The sequence below is a fragment of the Phalacrocorax carbo genome, chromosome Z, assembly GCF_963921805.1.
Source record: "Phalacrocorax carbo chromosome Z, bPhaCar2.1, whole genome shotgun sequence".
NCBI classification, from domain to species: domain Eukaryota; kingdom Metazoa; phylum Chordata; class Aves; order Suliformes; family Phalacrocoracidae; genus Phalacrocorax; species Phalacrocorax carbo.
The window spans coordinates 28,819,060-28,840,155 of NC_087548.1; the positions used below are offsets into that span (position 1 = coordinate 28,819,060).

Sequence of the window (21,096 nt, forward strand, 5' to 3'; positions counted from 1 at the left end):
AAAACTTCAGGCAGCAAGTCAACAGATTAAAAAGTAGCACACGTGAGAAACTGCCCCAAGTATAACCCAACAGTTTTCTGGAAGATAGGAGAAATGCCCAAATAGGTCCCAGCAGAAGGTGTCGCTAATGCTGTGGTGAATTAGCTCTCCCACTTGGACAAACTGCATAATTAGCTTCGAGAGAACAAACGAGTACTGGCTTCTGCAAACAAAGCTGAGAAGCTCCGGTGCCATAGTCCCACCAGGTTTAGCGCTGTACACGTCGTATTTTCTGTAAGCCTCTGATTTTATATTGTCCACTAAGGCATGTCACTAAGTCGTGAAGTAAGCTTAAAATATCACAATTAAGCCAACACATTTTCCATTGTTTTACTGAAACTGAAAAAGTAATTCTGTACCAAAATGTACACAATTTAGTAATAATACAAAATGTTAATTCTGCTAGACAGAATGTCAGTTAAACCCACCAAAATGAACACTGAACCACCATTTATTGCCAGAACAGTGTTACTTTAAATAAGATCACTGAATGAACACAGAAACCAAGTAGTTCCAACTTTCCTTAAATAAAATGGCAGATATTAGCAACAACACTGCGGGAAGATCAACATTCATGATATTTACATGCGATCATAACACATCTAGCATGTAGTACACCTTCATGCTTGCACATTAGCTTTATGAGCTCATTACAACGATATTAATGTGTTGATGTACTACAAAACAACCCATCACGATTTATATCAAATCCGCATGTTAGAAAAGGACCTCTGCTCGTCACCCCTTTAGGAATGCTGCTGCATTCCTGCAAGAATGCCAGTCCAATCCACTGATTCCCCCCAAAAAACCCGACCAAAAACCGCAAACCAAACAAAAAAAAAAAATCACCATCAAGCATACTGACAATTCTCCTCCTGTGATTAACTAGGCAAGGCGATGTGTTTAGCAATATTCCCCACAGTAAATCAAACCAGAATACACCTGGGTTTTCTGTATTACATTAATAACACCTGAGACTGCTTCACTGGTCCAAGTACAGTATTTTAATACAAAAACTGTGTGTTGTATTAACATGTCATTTCACTTAATTCCCTTAATTAGCACTTTCCATTGAAAAAAGGGTAAGATTTCTTCTTAAAATAAATACATCCCCTTAAAAAGAAAAGTTTATAAGGAATTAGAACATAAAAAAACCCTAGTGTTAAAGAACAGCATGATTTTCTGGCTTCATTTTATCTCAGTTTGGCAGTGGATACACTTCTGTTCTTGGGAAATAAGTGTCAAACACTTAAAAAAATAGGAATATACAAACACACTGTACCTTAACAGACATCTTTCAAAAGAAGTGTAAACATCTGCTTTCGACTCCTGTCGTTTGAATACACTCCTACCAAAAAAAGTTTGAGAAACTGCATTTGCTTAAATTACTAATCTGTCTGACATGTAACTGGTTGTGGAGTTACCAGTGTCAAGATCTGATTTTTCTGCCAGAATAAAATAACAAAACAGCTGCAGACACTGTTTTTCCCTACTTCAGTACAGATTATATTTAACAGTTCAGAATTTTACAGGTCACAAGTTTTCCATAAAGGAATAACCTAAATCGTGGAGTTGAAACAATGAGTGCTGCTTAGCCGAAACAGCAAGCGAATTAAGTACTATTATATAGACATAGGTTTCTATAAAACTAGTATGATCAATATAAGTGTCCTATAGCTTAAGTTTAACATGTGAATAAAAATTAAATTGGGAGTTCATGGGAAGTGATTTGGTTTGCTATCACTTTAAAAGACATGCTTGTCTAACCAGAAAATAAAGATGGCAAGGACCAGCGCATTCAAGCCAAGTTTTGACCTACTTACTAGTCAAAATAATCTCAACCTGTAAAAACATAAGACTGACTCTTTAGAAAATGATGTGTAGGAGTAAGAATTCCAAAGCCACGTTCAAGACATCTGACTTCTTTCATGGTTGTCTCTAACCACTGAAGAAGGTCAAAGGCGTAAGTAGTCTCACGCAAGTCCATTGATCTCTGTTTTTCTTACACAGACATCATTGAGTTGAAGGTGATTTTCATTCTAAACTTCACAGATTTCTTTTTTCCTTGTACACCTGGTCAGTTGCTAGTACAATTCTTCATTTCAAAACTCTTCCAGTATTCAAGCCACCTTCTTAGTGCAGGTTCCTTGAAGATCTTGTAGGTTTATTTTTGACCTTATAACAACAGTAAGATAACTACATTAGACAGTTAAAATGTTATACTACTATTACATGTTGCAATTATTAATGTAATCATTGAATCTTGGGTACCTGGAAGAAGAGCAAACTGGCAGAGAAAGACAGTAATTTTTCCGTTTCTTACCTGTTGTGGATCATGTGGCTTTTGACTAGATGCCCAGCTGCAAGAGCTGCCATTAGTGATAATTCCCCTGCCATCACTGTAGCACAAACAATTTTAGCAAGCTGACGGGCATTTTCACCAGGGTTATCTTGTCTTGCACCTTGAACCCCTAACATCTGGAAAGAAAACTATGCAATATTATGCTATCAAATCTAAGTTAATTTATGCTAAGTTTAATATTAAAACAAGTCTTTCCAAATTATATCTAATCAACTATCTTTAAGTCTCTTTAATATTGAGCACCTTAAGCTTTAGAAACTAGAAAAATGGAAACAAATCACCAGATAATTCTAAAATTTTCATGTCAAACACACCAAGTTTCAAAAGGCCCCATTCCCACCACATTACTCAGACACAAAATACACAATGTGAAAGCGAGCTTTGATGTAAGAAGTTACACTGCTTTAAACTTTCTGATTTATACCTGCAAACAGGCCTGCTGTGGGAGCAAGTTGGTGCCTCCTCCAACAGTTCCTATTTCTATAGAAGGCATTGTGCAGCTGACATACAGGTCTTCGTTGGTGGAACCAGTGCGCTCCATCAAAGTGATGCAGTTAGAGCTGCCCACATTCTGCGCAGCATCCTTTAGATCAGGAAGGAGAGAAACAAAACCAAACCAAAACATTCAACTCAGTGTTTGGTTAAGAATTACTGAACTAAAGAAATCTGAACAGGTGTAAAACAAACGTACCTGACCACAGGCAATGTAGATAGCTGTCACAATGTTTGCTGCATGTGCATTGTAGCCACCTATGCTACCAGCCATTGCAGAACCCACCAAATTTTTGTTTATATTGACTTCCACTATATCTTCTGTGGTTGTCTTCAATACCTAGGCAAAGTGAAGCACTTTTAGTACACCATTCCTTGGGCAGGAGTAGACAAACTCTATTTACGGTTAATAAGCCCTCGCCCCTTATTTGCTTCCATATGGAATTTGGCTCAATCACTGTCCTAGATACCTACTTTTATTTTTGTTCAAAAGGAACCCTTTCAAATGCAGGCTGCATTGTCCCAGTAACAATGGAGAAGTCAGTCCAGGGTTTGGACTTGCACAGGCCGATAAGAAAAGCTCACCAGCTACCTTCTTGGTTTAAAAATCTCATTATCTTCAGAATGAAACAAATGAAATCAACTTGGCAGAAATATCCCATTAATTCACTTTGACATGATAGCAACATTCCTCCCAAGGTGCCCCAGACACTAAACCCTCCCCAATTTTGCTCTGCGTAAGAATACAGAGATAAACTGAAGAGTTCAAACACAAACTGCTGTGCTACATTAATAAATAAATATTGTGCACAGTAATATCAAATTAAGTGGCATACTTATACTATACTGACTGTAAATTAAGAGATTTACACTGAATTTAGCATAAAAATGATGAGAGAGAACAAAGAAGATAGTGCTGAGCAAACTTTAAGATATTCCAGCGCAGCAGGAATAGCAACTGCTGACAGATCTGCACAAAGTCTACAACGCTGACAAAAGCATAAAGGTTACATCTTAAGAGTTCATGTAAGTAAATGTAGTGATGTACATGGCTGGGGGTTGGGGAAAAACATCCCCAGTCTACCTAAAAACTGTCCATGCCCATTACCAGAGGACTGGCTCCTCATTACTACTCTGGAATGAAATCTTGGGGTTATGATAGATATTACCACTGAGTCAGCTGTAAAAATGCAAACAGTTTTAAAGTAGGGGAACTACGAGTAAGCAAACCCAAAAGACATAAATTATGTTAATGTATAAATCCAGCCTGCATGCACACTTTGAGTACTGTGTCCAATTCTGTACCCAGAATTTTAGAAATTTTAGAACTGAAAAATATCTAGAGATAGGGATGTTCACAGACATGCTACAATAGTCTTTTCACCCCATCCTCATAGAGGAACTAGTACTTTTCAGTCTGAAAATGAGAATTGGTGGAAGGATGGTGTTATAGCTGTAAAACCTTGGGCAGTAGAGTGAAGATAGAAGTCTTAAGTATCTCTTCCAGTACAAAACTAGGGCATCAACACATGGGATCAACAATAAAACGGAGGTTGTTCTTACACAAGGTGTAGCTGTGCTGTGGAATTCTGCCCAAAATACTAGTGCTAAAAGTTTATGTAGTTTCACAATGAGGGACTGGACAAATTACTGGGGGAAAACAAACAATCACACAAAATCCATCAAATACAAATGCTCCAGTTAACAACATCTTGAACAAATTGATGGAATCCTATGCCAAGTATGGTGTAGTAAACCCCTCCCTGAGTATAGTCTCTCATGGCCAGTGCTGGCAACCAGGTAACAAGCAAGGCTTTGGTCTGATGCACACAACCAGTCACCTGGACTCAGGTGTAAGAGAGTCCAAGGTAGTCCTTAAGATGTAGGACAAGTGTGCCAAGGCTAGGACTGGCAACGGTTATAAAGGTTACCCTTTGTCATACAAGATGCTAAGGCAGCTTTGGAATTAAGTGAAGCACCCAATTATCTGTTTCCATTCTAGTAGGAGGCATATAAACTTTGAAGAGAATACCAGGTTTGTGCAAGAGACCGCAAATGAATGAAATGGTCAAAATGGCTGGGTTTAATGTCAGGCAAAAGCCCCTGTGTAAAACACTGTCGAACTGTGGCGTAATTTTTTCAAAAGTAAAAAGTGAAAATAGTAATGCTTGCACCTAGACAGGCATCATTAAATATACGTACATTATGTCAGAAGAGAAAATGAAAGGAAAAATATACACTGTCTCACAAAAAATGGCTTATCCTACAGCTGTATCTGAAAATACATGTTGGAATTATCCTTTCCTGGAAAACAACTTAGAGTTAATATTTATGATGTAAGATAGGAATCAGTTTTGTAAAACGTATGCATTTTATAAATGAGTCAAAGAAAGCATTCACTTACTTCTCTAACAACCTTGGCTGGAATGACTGCTTCACAGACAACAGACTTCCCTCTTCCCTCTATCCAGTTTATAGCTGCAGGTTTTTTGTCTGTACAATAGTTACCACTAATAGCTATAACATGGAGATCAGGAAACTCTTCATTCAACCTTGCCAGTGCTTTTTCAGTACCCTGTTAGAAGAGTATATATCATTATGGTTGCAAAACAAGCTACTCAAGGGCAGTGGAACAGCAAGATCATATTAAGTCTAACCAGATCATCAGTTACAGCTGAAGAACATAATGCAGGAAGCAATCTGAAACAGTGGAAAAAAAAATACAAAACCAATCATCACTATCTTTTTTCCTAATCACTTTGGGAATTATATGGAGAATAATTGGTTTTCCCCACACCCACGGACTCTCTGGATACATTCCAGGTGAATGGGCATATGCTTACCATACGGAAGATACAACATGCACCAAGACAAAACCTACAGGCATTAAATTAATTCGATTTGGATGTAGCAGAAAGAGCTTCTCTACACTAGGAAATCAGACAAAAGTGTGTAGTACCTGTCTATGACCAGACCCATTTATGTAATGGTTCTGATTGCCTCTTCTATATATAAAAATCTAAGTCTTTCAGTATTAATCTCAAACAGCACAAGGCATCCCCCCCAATGTCTCAGGTTCTTCCACGTCTGCATAAAACCAAAACCAACCAACCAAAAACCAGAGAACACCCCTCTGCTGCCGTTCACCAGATTCCTAATCCTTTATTTACAAGGAAGCGATAAACACAGTAACAGATTAATTACTGCTGGACAAAATCTTTGGCCCAAAGCAACAGAGTGACCAGCTTAACTTCCATACTATCAAGACCACTTTTTGTGAATAATAAAAAATAAGTTAAAATACTTTTTCCTTTCACCATTCTCATCCTATTCTTGTTTACACTTGACAAGGTCAAACACTTCCATCATTTTCTAGCATTGCTAACAGGGCCACGTCTTTATCTTTCCGCCTTCATGTGCCACGTAGTCACACATTGATACGCTATCATTTATTTAAAATAAATACACATTTATTGAAAAGACTTAAGGGGACTGGTCCTTACTTTTGAAATCATATTCATTCCCATTGCATCTCCTGTTCCAGACTGAAAACGGATATAAAGGTTACGACCAGCCAAACTGATGAGAAGTTTTTGTAGGCGTGCAAACCTGCAAGAAAATTTATCAATTACCTAAAATCCTCAAGGGAAAAGATTAGATTAGTTTTAAGTGGCAAAATGACAGTAAATCATTGCAGGTAGCACTGTTAACTACTCTGTGTTCCTTCTCCCACAGTGCAGGAAAAAACCCTCAGCTACCATGCACATGATTCTCTTGAGCAAATACTTTTAAAAGGTTCACTGTAGAAGCATTTGCTGCCTTTTTATGTTTTCTATCTCTGGACTTAATGAAATAAAGTATCTTGAAGTGCTAACATAAATGTAATTCATTCGTATTCCTTAAGACGTCTGACTATCAGGTATAAACTAAAAATGAGACCTTTGGAAATTCTTACGTCTGTTTTACAGCACAGCAAAACCCATGTTGTCCTTTGCTGATGCTTGTAAGATTGATGGGAAACAAAACTGATAAGCAAATCTCTCTCTGAATCTCCCTAAAGAAAGCAGGTAATCATGCATCTTAGAAAAAACTGTATAGCTTGAAATAGACTTATTCTTAATGCTGTTTTACATTTTGTTAGCATTTCAATTCTAGCATTAGTTTATCCCATATTCTCTGGAACCTCAAAAATTGATTATTAACATTAGTGATATCATTGGAAAGGCTGGATTCCAAATTTTGAATTACTTTTTGCATAGTAACTACTAAAAATCAAAGTAAGCTTTTATGTTCATATTTAAATACTTAGATAAAATAAATAATGTATTAAGTATTACACAATGCAAATGTATTTGTTGCTAAGATATAGTTGTTTACCACTTATCACTGGAAAATGTTTTTTGCTAGCCTTGGTACATAGCCAGAATGACTTTTGTTCCCTTAGATTCACACTACATGGGACAGCCAAAATGAAGATGTCATTTCCTGTATTGCAGCATGCCAAAAAAGCCAATTAGGAGGTTTCTACCATCCATAGAAGTCTTATGTCAGGAAAGAAGGCTGGAACAGCCACTGTACTAACCTACTTGTGCTGTCAAAAGCTTCCTTCATTATTTTAAAGCCTTCAGGGCTTTCAAGCCAAACTTTCACTTCTGCAGCCTGGCAAGCAGTGGGCAGCCTTACCACCGGCCCACGAGTCATCCCATCTGCCAGAATGCGGCTACTTGCTCCTCCACCAAGCTAAAAATTGAAGCAGAAGGGACACAAAGTACGATTACTACAAGTTAATTTTAGTTTTTAGGATGTCAAAACATGCCCTGTATCACCCCAAATATGTTTCATAATATAGGAAGTTTTTCATGCCAGACAAACAATACTTACACATATTGCTCTACATCCTCGGTTTGTGCTTGCTACAAGACATCCTTCTGTTGTTGCCATTGGCACCTGAAACTCTTTGTTATCCAGAAACAGCGGTCCTGCTACGCCTACAGGAATAGGCATATATCCAATCACGTTTTCGCAGCAAGCTCCCATAACCTTACAAAAATAATACAGAAGGAATCATTAAGGTTGCACCACAGTTGTATGGTACATCATGTTACTTATGATGCCTGTGGATACAACAAGGTATCTTAAAAAACCTTACAACCCTACCCATAAAGCAACCAATTCCCACCTCAAAAAGCTAACAGCTACAGCTATCAACAGCTAATAATGCTCAAGTCTAGTATTTAGAAGATGTATTGAATCTTCTTAAGTCTTAAACACTCCTAAAAAACCCTAATACTGTTAAAAGAATTTTAAATGAACTTCCATTTTAACTTAGGCTCAAGGTAGTATTATCATTCCGCTGAACTCAGGCTCAGTATTAGTAGAATTCTGCATTTCTGAGATAAGGCAGCTGCATACTTTGGTAGGAAATATTTTTTGGGTAAGCTACAAAACTTACTCACCTCCCTAGCTTTAAAAACATCAAGAATAAATGGTAGTGCCTTATGTTTGCCCCTTTTCTTTTCCTCTACATCAGTTTTGAACAAGCTCATTGTGCTCAAAGTGACGTATATGAATTAACATATTTAATGTATTTGGAAAACAGTTTTACAGTGAGTTTTGCCTGTCTGCCTTTTACTTACCAAAGAATAATTGTAATTCCTATAAGGAAGATATTGCAAAGATGAAGGTTCAGGAAGCTTCTTAGATAACATCTGTCTGCGAATGGACACACCTCGCTCCTGAGTTTCCATCAGGGTTTCCAATTTGTACGCAGGGATATGCTTAGCATTAACTAAGCTGATAACCTCAGCATCAGTAAGGAATTTTGCTCCTTTCTGGAAGTGTAAAGGGTAGGGAGAGGAAGTACAGATTCTCTTGGTGAAAATCCTATTAGATGTTTCCAAATGAAAAAGCTTAACAACTTTACAATGACATTATCAGAGTACATCCAAAGGAATCAACTGCCAATGTCAGATTTTACAGTAGGACAGGATGTGATCAAAACCTTTTTCGTCAGACACCCACTTACACGCACATGTGATGAAGCTTCAATGACTTGGTACATCACGAAGATGAAGCTGCAACCCCTTTCCCCTCTGCCCCAACTGACTGGAGAAGTGTCTTATGAAAGGCTTTTGTTTTAGTCATGACGCACATCCCCCCCCAGTTATTAAAGCCACATCATTTTGTGAAGAATGACATCGTAATCAACAGGATCATTTAAAAGCTGGAAAATTAACTATAAGAATCTTAAATCAGATGTTGCAGTAGAGGTTAAAAAGTTATTTTTCCATACCTCTGCATTTCCAAGTATACGAACACATTCCTCAATAGAACGTGGTTCTTTAGGTAACTCAATTTCCTCCTCTTTTCCATTAAGAGATGAAGAAGTTTCCCCGGGGTTACAACTGCCAACTACAAATGTAGCCTTTGTTGATGACTCTGCTAATACAGGTTTTATGACTTCAGCTGCATAAAGACAGTGAAAATAAACTTCAGTTTACAAAATTCTTAAGTTTTGATTCGAAATACAACACATTAACACACATTTCACTATTTGTTCCAAATATTCAGGAATAGGTTCAGACTTTAAAATGCTGAAAATTACCATTTCCATCTTTGAGAACTAAGGCTTCTTCTACTCTGTTAGATTTCTGATTGTTTCTCAAAAATCCAGATTGCTTCCTGCAACAATTCTCAGGGACTTTTTTCTGGACCATCACCTGAGATGTTATAGGATTCTTCAGTGAGAGTGTGGATTCAGTCTCCGCTTGCTCAAAGAAAATATATTTGACAGCAAGAAGAAGGGCTAATCCAAGAGTGATTACTTGTTCAATATCCACACTGGCCATTCTAAAACAGACAAATCAGAAAGTAAGTACAGGGTATATACAATTTGTTGTTTATAGCAGCATTCTGACATCCCTTTGCTTTAGAAAAGGTAATAGTTTCATCACAGTTTATACAGTTATAGAAATTCCAGTCAAAAGACATTTTCTACCAGGACATTCAAGTATGCTAACTTAGGGTAGAGAAATCATTCTTTGTATTATTAACAACATAAGAATTTTCAGATGTCATTACACAGTTACTAAATCTTAGCTAAAAAGCAGTCCCAGTAAGAAAAATAACTGTAAAATATTCACTGACAGCTACATCACATTAACACCTATCTCCCAATGATAAAGTAGAAAGTTTCAATTATCATCCTCTACCAATGATAACTATGATTCAAGCTGACCTGCTAAGATGGTGGGGGGAAACCCTAAAACAGACAGTTCTGAGTTTTCAGAAGTAATATGGAACTACAGGTGCCACTAACTTCAGTTGAGCCGAAGGAAAAGTAACAGTGACATGGCTTTTGCCATGTACATGTACATACACATGTACTTGTGTATGAATGGTCAGAAGTTCTGCATAAAAAATTACTCTAAAGCAGTCAGAAAATTTATCTTCCAGTGTGCTCTGAAAGGTGACTGTGCTAAAAGCTGAGAAAAGATACTGTTTTGACGTATACAGGACAACTTGCTCCTGATCATGTTCTTGATTACTTCAAGGAGACTGGTCAAATGGCATAGTATTGAAATATTTCTTACAAAATGTCACCTCTGGTTCCAAGAAATCCTGCAGTGGTCAGATCTGCAAATTTACAAGTGTTGTACCCTAGGACCATAGCTTGGCAGCACTGGAGACTACACCTTAATCAAGGAAATGCACTTCTCTTCTGTGAAGTCACCTACCGAGAAAGGTAGAACTGCCATAATGAAACATTAGGTTCAATTCTCTTTGGTGCATTCTCATCCAATCCCACTGAATTTTCTACAGTACTGTTCTGAGCAGCTGGTTCTGCTATCCAACGACTGTGGGCATGAACAAGAACCAAACCCAACGACTGTATTAAAAACATAAAACAATAAAACAAATATTAGTTTTTCAACTGTAACTAGGTATCTAACCTACTAAAATTAAACTTTTTTTTTTTTTGCTTCCCATGCCTCAGAAGTCTAAAGCTAAAGGCTGTTTTTCCAAACTGCTCATCAACACCCTTTTTGGCCTACTGTAACACTTGTTGCTTTGAGTCTGTCCTACCACATCCTCCTTCTTGTCAAGTAATAAGGAAAGGAAGCTGAGGGTACTGTAGGGGTAAGAGGGAGGGAATTAGTACACATGAAAAAGCCCTGAGTGTTTGGCACAGAAATGGCATACACAGGAAGACTTTAGGTGTAGATACAGGGCATGTCATTAAAAATTACCACAGTAAACTAGACTAATGGGATGCAGAATACAAGTCTATAGGAAACAAAAGTTTCATTTATTGCACCAGGACACCTTACTGATTGCATAACCACAAGTAAAGAAGAGCCACAAACCATAATAATTTTGACCCTCTGTGTTACAGGATTTGGTTTATTCTCTTCTTCTTCCAGAACACGAGCAAAATGGCTAAGCTGCCATATAGGGCGCCCTTCACGACTCTCTCGAGAAAGCTGCAAGCATAACAAAATTTAGAAATAAGTCCTATTTAGGACATAATAGAAGAACCAACAAGTGAGCTTCAGCATTGTATTTTTATTTGAGCGTTAAGAAATTACCAACAATTTGCCTACAATCTGCTGTTTAGTCTACCTTAGCCTTTAAATAGTGAAAAAGCCCAGACAGCCAATAATTTACAATGTAATTTGTTCACTCTGCTTTAGATCAGAACTCATACTATTGAGTGTGACTCATTTAAAGAGGCATTAACAAGTTACTATTATCAGCTAAGCCAGCGTAACTCTTTTTGCGCATTCCCTCTGTTCGCTTCGAAAGAAAGATAAACATGCTGGCATGGAACTCTGAAGAAATGCATAGCCTACAAGAAGCACAGGGTCTGAATACTAAGCTTGATGCCCTCTTGAAGTTGATCTTACCTCTAATACCAAAGACACACAAGCTGGGAAGAAGGTCATGAAGACAAAGTAGTTGGCAAGAACAGACATGCAGCCAAAGCAGCACATAATTTCAAGCTGTCGTACACCTACATATAAAAGGAGACATTTATTACATTTAAATATACAATGGGCTTTATATATACTTAAAGAAGTGTTGCAAAAGTAAGCAAGAAACCATTAAACTGACACTGCAGATTATAGAGGGAACTGTCTAGATTTATGAAAAACAAGCGTTTTAAGCCCTAGTCATCACGTATTAGCTTATTCTAAATTAATACGAAGTGTGGAGCTTGAATCTTCTCACTTACCTAAGCAAAGAACAATTAGCCTAGATTATGTACGGAAATTGCTGCTGCAAGATGGCCAATTAAGTGTTCAGGCAACAAGAAACAGTATATACTCCACCTATACTTTCACAAGCCTGGTATCCAGAAAAAGTGAGTTAGCCATGTCGCACATGCACTGCAGAACTAACTTAGTAAAGATGAAAGAGCTACCAGATTAAATTGTTAAAAAAAAAAATCAACTAGATGCTACACCAAAATAAGGTGTATTTTTCCTAGATGTAAACAGGAAAACAGTTTATTAATACACAATATCCTGAAAAGGTCCAAAACAATTTGAAAAGCAGGTGCTTTGAAAGATGCTTTTAAGGTATGCAAGATGTTTTTAAAAAGCCCCACATAAAAACCAAAAGACAAACAAATACGCAGACAGAAACCCTCGTTAGTCCTACCTATAGAACTTTGATTTATTTTACAAAGAAATCAGTTCTTTACATGTGAACATCCTTTGCCTATTACATTTAACCGTTCTCTTCTTAAGGAAAGACAACTGCTACTGCACACAGAACTGATGAAGATCAGTAGACGGGGTGCGGAGAAAAAGACGTAAAAGACTGGTTATTTTTAATTGAACTACAGTATCTTTCTTCACCTGGAGTAATTTTTAGAGGTAGTAATTTTTTGCAAGAATATGAAATAGGTGTATGTGTACTGGAAGTGTAACTCATTTTTAAGAATGCCCACGAGAAAAACTTAGCAGCTTGTCATGGTTTTAGCTGGGATAGAGTTAATTTTCTTCTCTGCAGCTGGCTTAGTGCTGTGCTTTGGACTTAGTATGAAAACAATGCTGACAACACACAGATGTTTTAGTTATTGCTGGGTAGAGCTTGTACTAGTCAAGGACTTTCCCAGCTTCCCAGGCTCTGCCGGGTGCACAAGAAGCCGGGAGGGGAGGGGGCACAGCTAAGAGAGCAGATTCAAACTGGCCAAAGGGATATTCCATATCATGTAACGTCATGCCCAGTATGTTAACTGGGGGGAGCTGGCCGGGGGAGGCAGGCAGCAGGTACAGCTCGGGGATGGGCAACGTCAGTTGGCAGGCAGTGAGCGGTTGTATCATTTGTGTTTCTGTTGTTCTTTTCCTTTTCCATTTTATTATCATTATTGTTATTATCACAACCCACAAGTGGGTTTTTTTTTGTGTGCTTTTGCTCTTCCGATTCTCTCCCCCATCCCACAGGGGTGGGGGGAGTGAGCGAGTGGCTGCCTGGTGTTTAGTTGCTGACTGAGGCTGAACCACGACTTTAAGGTGTTAACAGGAATGATGGCAATAACAGGAGATCTTAATTTTATACAAGCAGCTGCACAGAAGTCCGTTCCTAGTGCACAATGCTCAAGGAAAGCTGTTATCTGTATTTCAAACTTCTCTTCAACATGTATGTATTATTTATATCTGCAGGAAACTAGTAACATAGGCTAATCAGGAAGGTAAATAAATACCTAAATAGTTTAAGTTGCTCCATTCTCATGGGTAAGACATATTATTTGAATCGCTCAATATCCCAATGTCTTTCAAATAGTCTTTCTGAACTGGAAAGCTTTAGACCCTTAGACTATATTGCCCACCTGACATAGTACCAACACCGATCACAAGACACTCCACAAGTGCATCCAGTGTAAACGTAGGGCCTAAAATTGCCATTCCACGAGAAATATTTTCTCTTACTTCATCCTAAAACAAAAAATTTCTGTGCATTAACATACAGGCAAAAATCTAATTAAGGAAGTACACCTAACACAATCAGTAAATTGAGTTGTAGTATGGTGATAAGGCCTTATTAAACATACATTGAAAATTAACTATTAGAAGAGAATACATTCTTTAATTGCTTTATTTCCCATAAGTTACTATACTTTGACGGTCTTTATTTACACAAGACTGTTTAATTTTGATTAATTTTCCTACCTTTGGCTCATCAGTATTCTAAGCTCCTACAACACTGATCGGCATGGACTTTACAATACACTCAAAAGAACAAGACTCCTAGACTTCTAAGATATAATATAGGGGCCACTTATGCCACGGCATTTCAAAAGGTCTTGCAACCACATATCTGTAGCCTAACTGTTGTTATTTTAGCACTTCAGACTCAGGTGACAGAAAAGAGGACATAAAAGACACTAAACCTTCCTGCTGGGGGGAAAAATAATTCCTCCAGAAGCCAGGCATGGCAAACTCTAGAGGGTCTGCTGCTGTTTTTTTTTTTTGGTGGTGGTTTTGGGGGGAAGGGGGAAGAGAAGCTGTAGGGAAAACCAATTTCTGAAATACTTTCTTGAAAAGGAATAAGAATTCTGTACTTGGAATTTCTGGAAATAGTATACAACATTATATTTTAATATATTAGTCTATTGCATATTATATATGTGATATTATTATTATGTACAATATTTGGTCACAATTAGTATGCTCAATTACAATGTACAGTATTTTGTAGGTATGAATCAATTTCACTAAGTACACTTTTATTTCAGAACTTAAGAGTATTAAGAAAAAAACATTACAATGTATGACAAGCAAGATGTCCTGACAATCCTTCCTGATGCACTGTGTTACTTCTATTAGAGCATGAATGTTTCTGTCTACGCATATGCTATGTTTGTTCAGCTAGGATTTTGTCTAGATACATGCTTTTTCCAGTATCAGCATTGTAACATTATATGTCTCTCTCTACACTGTTCCTGAGCCCCAGATATTAATGTTTTTCTATCAATAACTGTTCTAGGGAAGACTTTGGTGTAGGAACTCTAGCCTCCTCAACAGAGCTATAAGCACTGGTAGCTTAAAGTTCTAAACCTATGAAATACTCATACATACAATTAACTTAGCTTATGATTATGCACACTGCTTTTGTAGTGTTATTATTCAAGTGAACACTGATTTGGACTGAAGACAAAAGAAAACAGAATCTAGATGAAATCTGATCCTTTTTATATATCACCAATACAGTATTCACCTTTATGGCTCTCCACCTGCATTATTCATAGAATCATAGAATGGTTTGGCTTGTAATGGACCTTAAATAGTTCGAACCCCCGTGCCATGTGATAATGTTCAGTACAGTACATTCAACAGTAAATTCAAGAGCTCCATTGCAGAAAAACCCAAACACCGCCTCCACTAAAAACAACCAACCAACCCCAAACCCCCTTACCTGCGAATTGGAACTGAGCGCAAATTTGGCTAATGCACTTGCCCTTGACAGATCAATCAGGAGCAGGAAAAATGGTAAAGCTTCACTGGAAAAAAGAGGCATATGTTAAAATTCAAGCTTTATTAATCAAGGAAGAAATCCAGAATAACAATTCATTACTTACTTTAATCCTGTCAGCTCTTTATCCAAGAAGTGAATTACCACTGTACTAAAAACAAAACTTGAGAAGATTGTAAAGAGGCCAGCAATACCTTTAAAAAAAAGAGAATTGGAAATTTTTGTTTCACATACATTGGGAGAAAAAGAAAAAAAGAAAAATTATACCTTCAGACCAATCCTGAAGGAACCAAATGACAATTCTTATCATTCAGAGTGCATTAACAGCAGTTCAGACACAAACTGAAGTAGATATTTTTATACAGATATTTAAATCTGGAAATTGTACTGCATTCAAAGTAAGACTCTAAGAAATAAAAGCCATAAATCTTCTCATTATCAGCAAGAATTAAAACTGACTTAAACAGCTCTATATTTTTGTTTCACACAATAAACAATTATTTCAATAATTACATTTCCAGTGTTTATATAATTCTACACAATCTCTTAAAAAATGGCACTTTGATTTATGCAGAATATTTATTCTGCTATCTAGCAAATATTTAAAACACTGTTCTGTAAATAACTTGTAAAATTATTTATTACCAGTTTATATTAAGAAACCAATTAAAATGCATACAGCAAATACAAAAATCAGGTACAGTACCTAAAATGTATTTTGATCCAAGCTGTCTTAGGTTCTGAAATTGGAAATATATATAAAGGATTGCTATACAGCGTGTGATTGTCAGGATGATGATATCACTGCTCAGAACATCCTGTTTGAAATACAAAGCAACTTAGTTAGCTTTTACATTAGGCAGTAACTTGTTCAGTTTCAATAATAAAAAAATCCATTGTGAAGCTGCACTAAAAAGGAAGTTTCAGAATAAAGTAAGTACCACTCCTAGTCTGTCTCAAAAAATTAAAATATTGCAATCAATATCAATATAAAATCCTTGTTCACTAGATGCTGTGCCACTGGAAGTTTACGTTTTAATTAAAACCTGTGTAATGCATCACTGCTTGCATACAGCTGTAATATCCACAATGGCAAAAGGCGGCGGTAGGTTTCTGCATAGCTGCTTTCCTCCTACTACATGACTACCTGATCTTATTCTACAGAAAACCCTGGACCTCCCAATTAACAAGAAGTACTATAACGTGAATTTAAATCCTTACTTCTTCAAGTTTGGGGCACTCATAATTCCAGCCACAGATCTTATCATTCCCAGTGAACATCTTCATGGACATCATACAGATGGTGAGAGTCACTGTTCCCACAATGACTTCCCATGGATGAGAGGCTACAAAAAGACCATGCATTCGAAAGAGCCGGGACAACATTTTCAAGAATGTTTTTGTATACTTAGTGAGCCTGCAATGAAAGAATATTTTGTATAAGCTCATATGTACAAGATTCAGGGGAAAAAAGATAGGGCTCTACAAATTTCTGCAAGTCAACCCTCAGAAAAAAACCCAAACCAGTTAAGGAAGAAGTGAGCAAGGAAACTAATCTTCACCTTTCAACTTTCCATGTAAAACACATTTATCTCTAATCTCCTGAAATACAGTATGATCTGCTCCTGCCTTCTCAATCCTTCTTAATAAACATCTCCCTTGATTCTTCAATGTCTTACAAGTCTCCACCACTCTCACAACATCTCTTAGTATCTTCCTGTCACGCAATTTCAATACCACTTAGACTCCAACTTCTTGCTTTTACCACCCATGTAGGCACTCACTAAATTCTGTTACTTCTTTCTACTCACTCCTCCTATCAAAAATATTGATTAACTTTAACTATACAAATTACCAACTGGCCTTTTTTGGTAATGCTCAAATTCAGCAGCAGGAACTGCAGTGTCATCTTCCTCTGACTGTGTCTTCTCTTTCTGCTCAATATCCTTCAGTGATTCAAGTTAAGCACGTTCAAAACAGTTCCCTCTTCACCTCAAGCATAGTCCTTCTCACATACAGTATTCTGTGACGGTTCTCTTGTACCCATAACTAATTCCCTTGTTACTGATGCATTTCATCATCCCCTTGGCTTTCAACAGGTAACAAACATTCGACAAACTCTCACACCTCTGTTTCACATAGATGAGAATGTGGATGCTCTGTACATCCTTCAGTTACAAAAACCAGATCCCAGTCTATTTGCTCTGCGTTATACCTTTACACAACCTCATCAAGGATATTTAGTTCCCTTTTATAGCATAGAAACAAAATGTCATAAAATTCTCTCAGTACTGTGACTTTGCTTTTCTCATTGCACAAAATTAACAGTTTCTAAAACCCTGTGATGAATGTTAGTTATATAATTATATCACAAAGTTCAAAAGATGATTAAGTAGCAGCCTAGCTAACAAAGACAATCTATAATTCAGTATTTACATGTACAAACCTTGCAGTGTAATGATTTCCATAGAGGACTGAGGGGTCTACACATTCTCCCTTCAAAGGATAAAAAAAAAATCCCTTTGTGTTGCCTTAATAGTAACATTCTATCCATCAGGTTTCTGGGAAGACCATGTTTCTAGTATTATTTCTTTTGCTTGGACATCAGCAATGAAGCTGTCATTCAACGGACAAAATAAGAGGGCAAATCTATCTGCATAGTGTTCCTGAAGATACCAGAATCATCTTGGTTTCCTACAATGCTAATCTCAGCCATATGAGCACCAACAGCAACAACCCCTCTTTCTTCATCCTTTCACAGTGAAGGTGTGACAGGATTTCCATGGCTCATGGAACCAAACAGAGAAAATAATCCAGAGGACTGCCTCCCTTAGGAAAAAAATCAGTTCATTTCCTGACAGAAAGTCTTAAAACAACAACAACAACAAAACCACAAACAAAAACCCCAACAAATCCACTCCTTTTAAAGTCAACTTTATTCTTCATTTTCCCCTGTGCAATGTAATCTACATACTGTTTTGTAGATTTATGTTCTGGCAAAGTGTTCCAAAGTGGCATTAGTTTTTCCTCAGGAGAATGGAAGGTATATTTTAATTAGGAAAACTAAAATAAGACATAGCCAGAGGAATATCTTAGTGCCAAACACTTTGAAAGAATGCAAAAATAGAATAGGCATAGCAATGTCCTATGAAAACAGAAATACTGTTGAATACCACACTGTTTCAGGAAAGTGAGAATTAGTAGTTGCTACATGAATATATAGAGTCCTCCCAGTCCTAAAACTAGTAATACAACTCCTAAATTCTGATAGTTGGAATTATCTAGACAATCAATAAATTGTTAGAAAGATTTTGAAGTCTTTCCTCAGATATTATTTTTCACATTTCTACGCAAAACTAATAGCTGTAAAGTGGCTTCACTTAAATAAATTAGGGGAAAACCACATTAATTTCTTTATGAGAATAATAATCTGTAAGATCTATTATTAGACAGTGTTTTATCATTAACTGCTGCTGTGAAACACAGGACGCCTCACTGCTGATCTTGGGGTTAACTGAGCGGCAGTAATTTCTAACCTAAAAGGATTCTTTAAAGCCTTCATGTTTATTTAACCTGCCTGAAGTGCATGGAGTTTTTTGCTATGCAGTTGACATTTCTAGAAAATACCAATGAAGATTTCATACACTGATTCTGCATTACTGAGTGCCACAAAAAAAATTCAATGCATATGATCAACTCATATTTCTAATTCTGTTAAAAATATTTATACAGTTACACTGACTCACCACTTGAAATTAGCAATGCATATCGTTAAATATAGAGCTGAGGTTTATCAATATAATTTTGTTAATTGTCAAAATGGTGGTTCAAAAGGGATGCTTTATAAATCCTATCCATTTCTTGCTTGCCTGTGTTTTCCATCAAATTTCCAAGAGACTATAAAGTAAATCCTATCCATTCTGGGAATCAAAGCAAAACAAAACAAAACAAAAAAGCAAAACAACGGCAATCCCTTCAAAAACTTCACCAGAGTGTAGAAAGCAACCTAGATTGGTTGTATATTACACTTTAGATCATTAATTTGCCACGTAATTGCGGCTATTTGCTTAAATACCTAGGGCTTGTCACACAGCTCTCACTCGCTTCAGAGCAGGCATCTGCAACACCATCTCTTAGATCAGCACGAATTTCCCACCTCTTGTTGCCTGACTCAGCACACTGCTGTATTATAAAGGAACCCAGCAATAGCTACAGTATTATAAAGGAAGTGGTGAAAATAGCTGAGCAAAAACCTGTGCAGAGCTCACCTGAAAGATGTACGACACGACACAGACCCTGTCAAACTGCCAGGTAGCGGTTTTTTGTTTCCACGAAGGGAAACCCCTTCCCGCAGGCCCCTCAAGCCCCCTCTGAGAGGCGGGGTGCGCAGCCCACCGGCCCGCCCCGGGCCGCAGCCCGCCGGCAGCCGGCGCGGGGGCGGCCCCGCGCAAGGGTAGCGCGCCCCGGGCCGCACCCTCCGACGCCGGGGAGCGGCTCCCACCCCGGGAGGCGGCGAGGTGGGCCGGGACGCGGGGTAGCTGCCGCTCCCGAGGGGAGGCGATGGCGGCCCTCACCGTCCTCGCACCTCGCCGTTACTGGGCCGCTCGCCGCTCGGGGCCCGCCGCCACCGCCCGTCACCCGGCCGCTGAGGACCCGTGTGGCGAGGGGCGGGTGGGCTGCCCGCACAGCGCCTGACCGAAACGCGGCCTCCCTCCCTCTCCCCCCCCCCCCCACCCGCCAGCACCCCCTCACCGCCCCGGCGCCGCACCGCCGCACAACGGCGAGGTGAACACACCTCCACTTCTTCCTCTTCCTCCCCCTGCTGCTGCTGCTGCTGCTGCCCGCCGCACTGCCGACTGAGCCGGCCGCTCCGCCCCGAGCAAGGACACCCGGGGCACGGCGCAACAGCCGCCGCCATCGCCCGATCGCGCAGCCAATGGCGAGGGCGCGGCACGCCCAGCCCGCCGAGCGTCACTCACCGCGTCGCCGTGGCAACCGCCCAGCGGAGGCCCCACGGCTCGAGCCTGGATCAGGAGCGGGGAACACGCCATCTCGCCATGGGCCGCCCGCCAATCGGCCACCGCGCTCCCCTCTCTGTATTCCCCGATTGGGCGGCGGGACGCGATGCATTTACATATACAGATCGACTGACAGGCTCGCTCCGCCCCCAGCGCCGAGAGCCGTGCCGGCGCGCTCCGCCCCGCCCCCGCGCGCGCTGCCCGCCCCCCTGCTGGTTGCGCTCACCCCGACGCTGACCCCGCTGCCTGGATGCGATTCACCAGGGTGTTAAGTAATGGCGTCATACCTCTCTGTTTCGGGGAGCCGAGTCAGGTGCGACATGCCGGTTTGGGTTGCAATACACCGCTCCCGTTTTGTACGGCCGTTTTGGCTTTCTTGGGTCTGAGCTTGCGGGCTAATGTTTGCAAACGAAATACAGCCCACAGGAATTCCGCTGCGGGTGATATACACGCCACCTCTTCCAAAACCTGCTCCCGACGTGCGCCATTTCGTTATGAGAAACCTACCATGCTGTGAAGTGTTAATGTGATTCTCAAAAAAGGATATGCTGTTGAAGAGGTTTCCTAAACTCCACCCAAAGCAGTTGTTGTCAATGACGAAATCATTCATGCCAGTTTTTACCATGTCAATACGCTCTTCATTCTCATCTTTGATGTGATGCATGTAAATCCAAATAACTCACTATCGTGTATCCATCTTCCCGG

At 39.0% G+C, this 21,096-nt stretch overlaps 1 protein-coding gene across 3 annotated transcripts; it reads right to left on the minus strand.

The window, feature by feature from the left end:
• Positions 1-344: 344 nt before the first annotated feature.
• HMGCR (3-hydroxy-3-methylglutaryl-CoA reductase) lies at positions 345-20,310 on the minus strand. 3 transcript variants are annotated; one of them, XM_064437782.1, is made up of 20 exons: positions 20,169-20,310; positions 16,595-16,790; positions 16,080-16,191; positions 15,480-15,567; positions 15,317-15,401; positions 13,731-13,836; positions 11,800-11,906; positions 11,260-11,376; positions 10,630-10,781; positions 9,498-9,742; positions 9,186-9,358; positions 8,530-8,724; positions 7,775-7,933; positions 7,476-7,633; positions 6,397-6,502; positions 5,298-5,468; positions 3,093-3,233; positions 2,826-2,984; positions 2,363-2,529; positions 345-2,214 (listed from the first exon to the last, which is right to left on the minus strand). In XM_064437782.1, the coding sequence occupies exons 2-20, from the start codon at positions 16,757-16,759 to the stop codon at positions 2,160-2,162; spliced, it is 2,661 nt and encodes an 886-aa protein (XP_064293852.1). In that variant the 5' UTR covers positions 16,760-16,790; positions 20,169-20,310; the 3' UTR covers positions 345-2,159. The 3 variants fall into 3 exon arrangements, with proteins under 3 accessions (XP_064293852.1, XP_064293851.1, XP_064293850.1); XM_064437781.1 differs by lacking the exon at positions 20,169-20,310 and adding an exon at positions 19,642-20,006; XM_064437780.1 differs by lacking the exon at positions 20,169-20,310 and having other exon boundaries at positions 2,363-2,517.
• Positions 20,311-21,096: the final 786 nt, after the last annotated feature.

Excerpts from the sequence above, each read along its gene's own strand:
- HMGCR (XM_064437782.1), bottom strand. The coding sequence starts at position 16,759 with ATGTTGTCCCGGCTCTTTCGAATGCATGGTCTTTTTGTAGCCTCTCAT. Across the intron at positions 16,192-16,594 it reads AGTGCCCCAAACTTGAAGAA|GATGTTCTGAGCAGTGATAT; the intron begins GTAAGGATTTAA and ends TATTTCAAACAG. Across the intron at positions 2,215-2,362 it reads AGCCACATGATCCACAACAG|GTCAAAAATAAACCTACAAG; the intron begins GTAAGAAACGGA and ends TGTTGTTATAAG.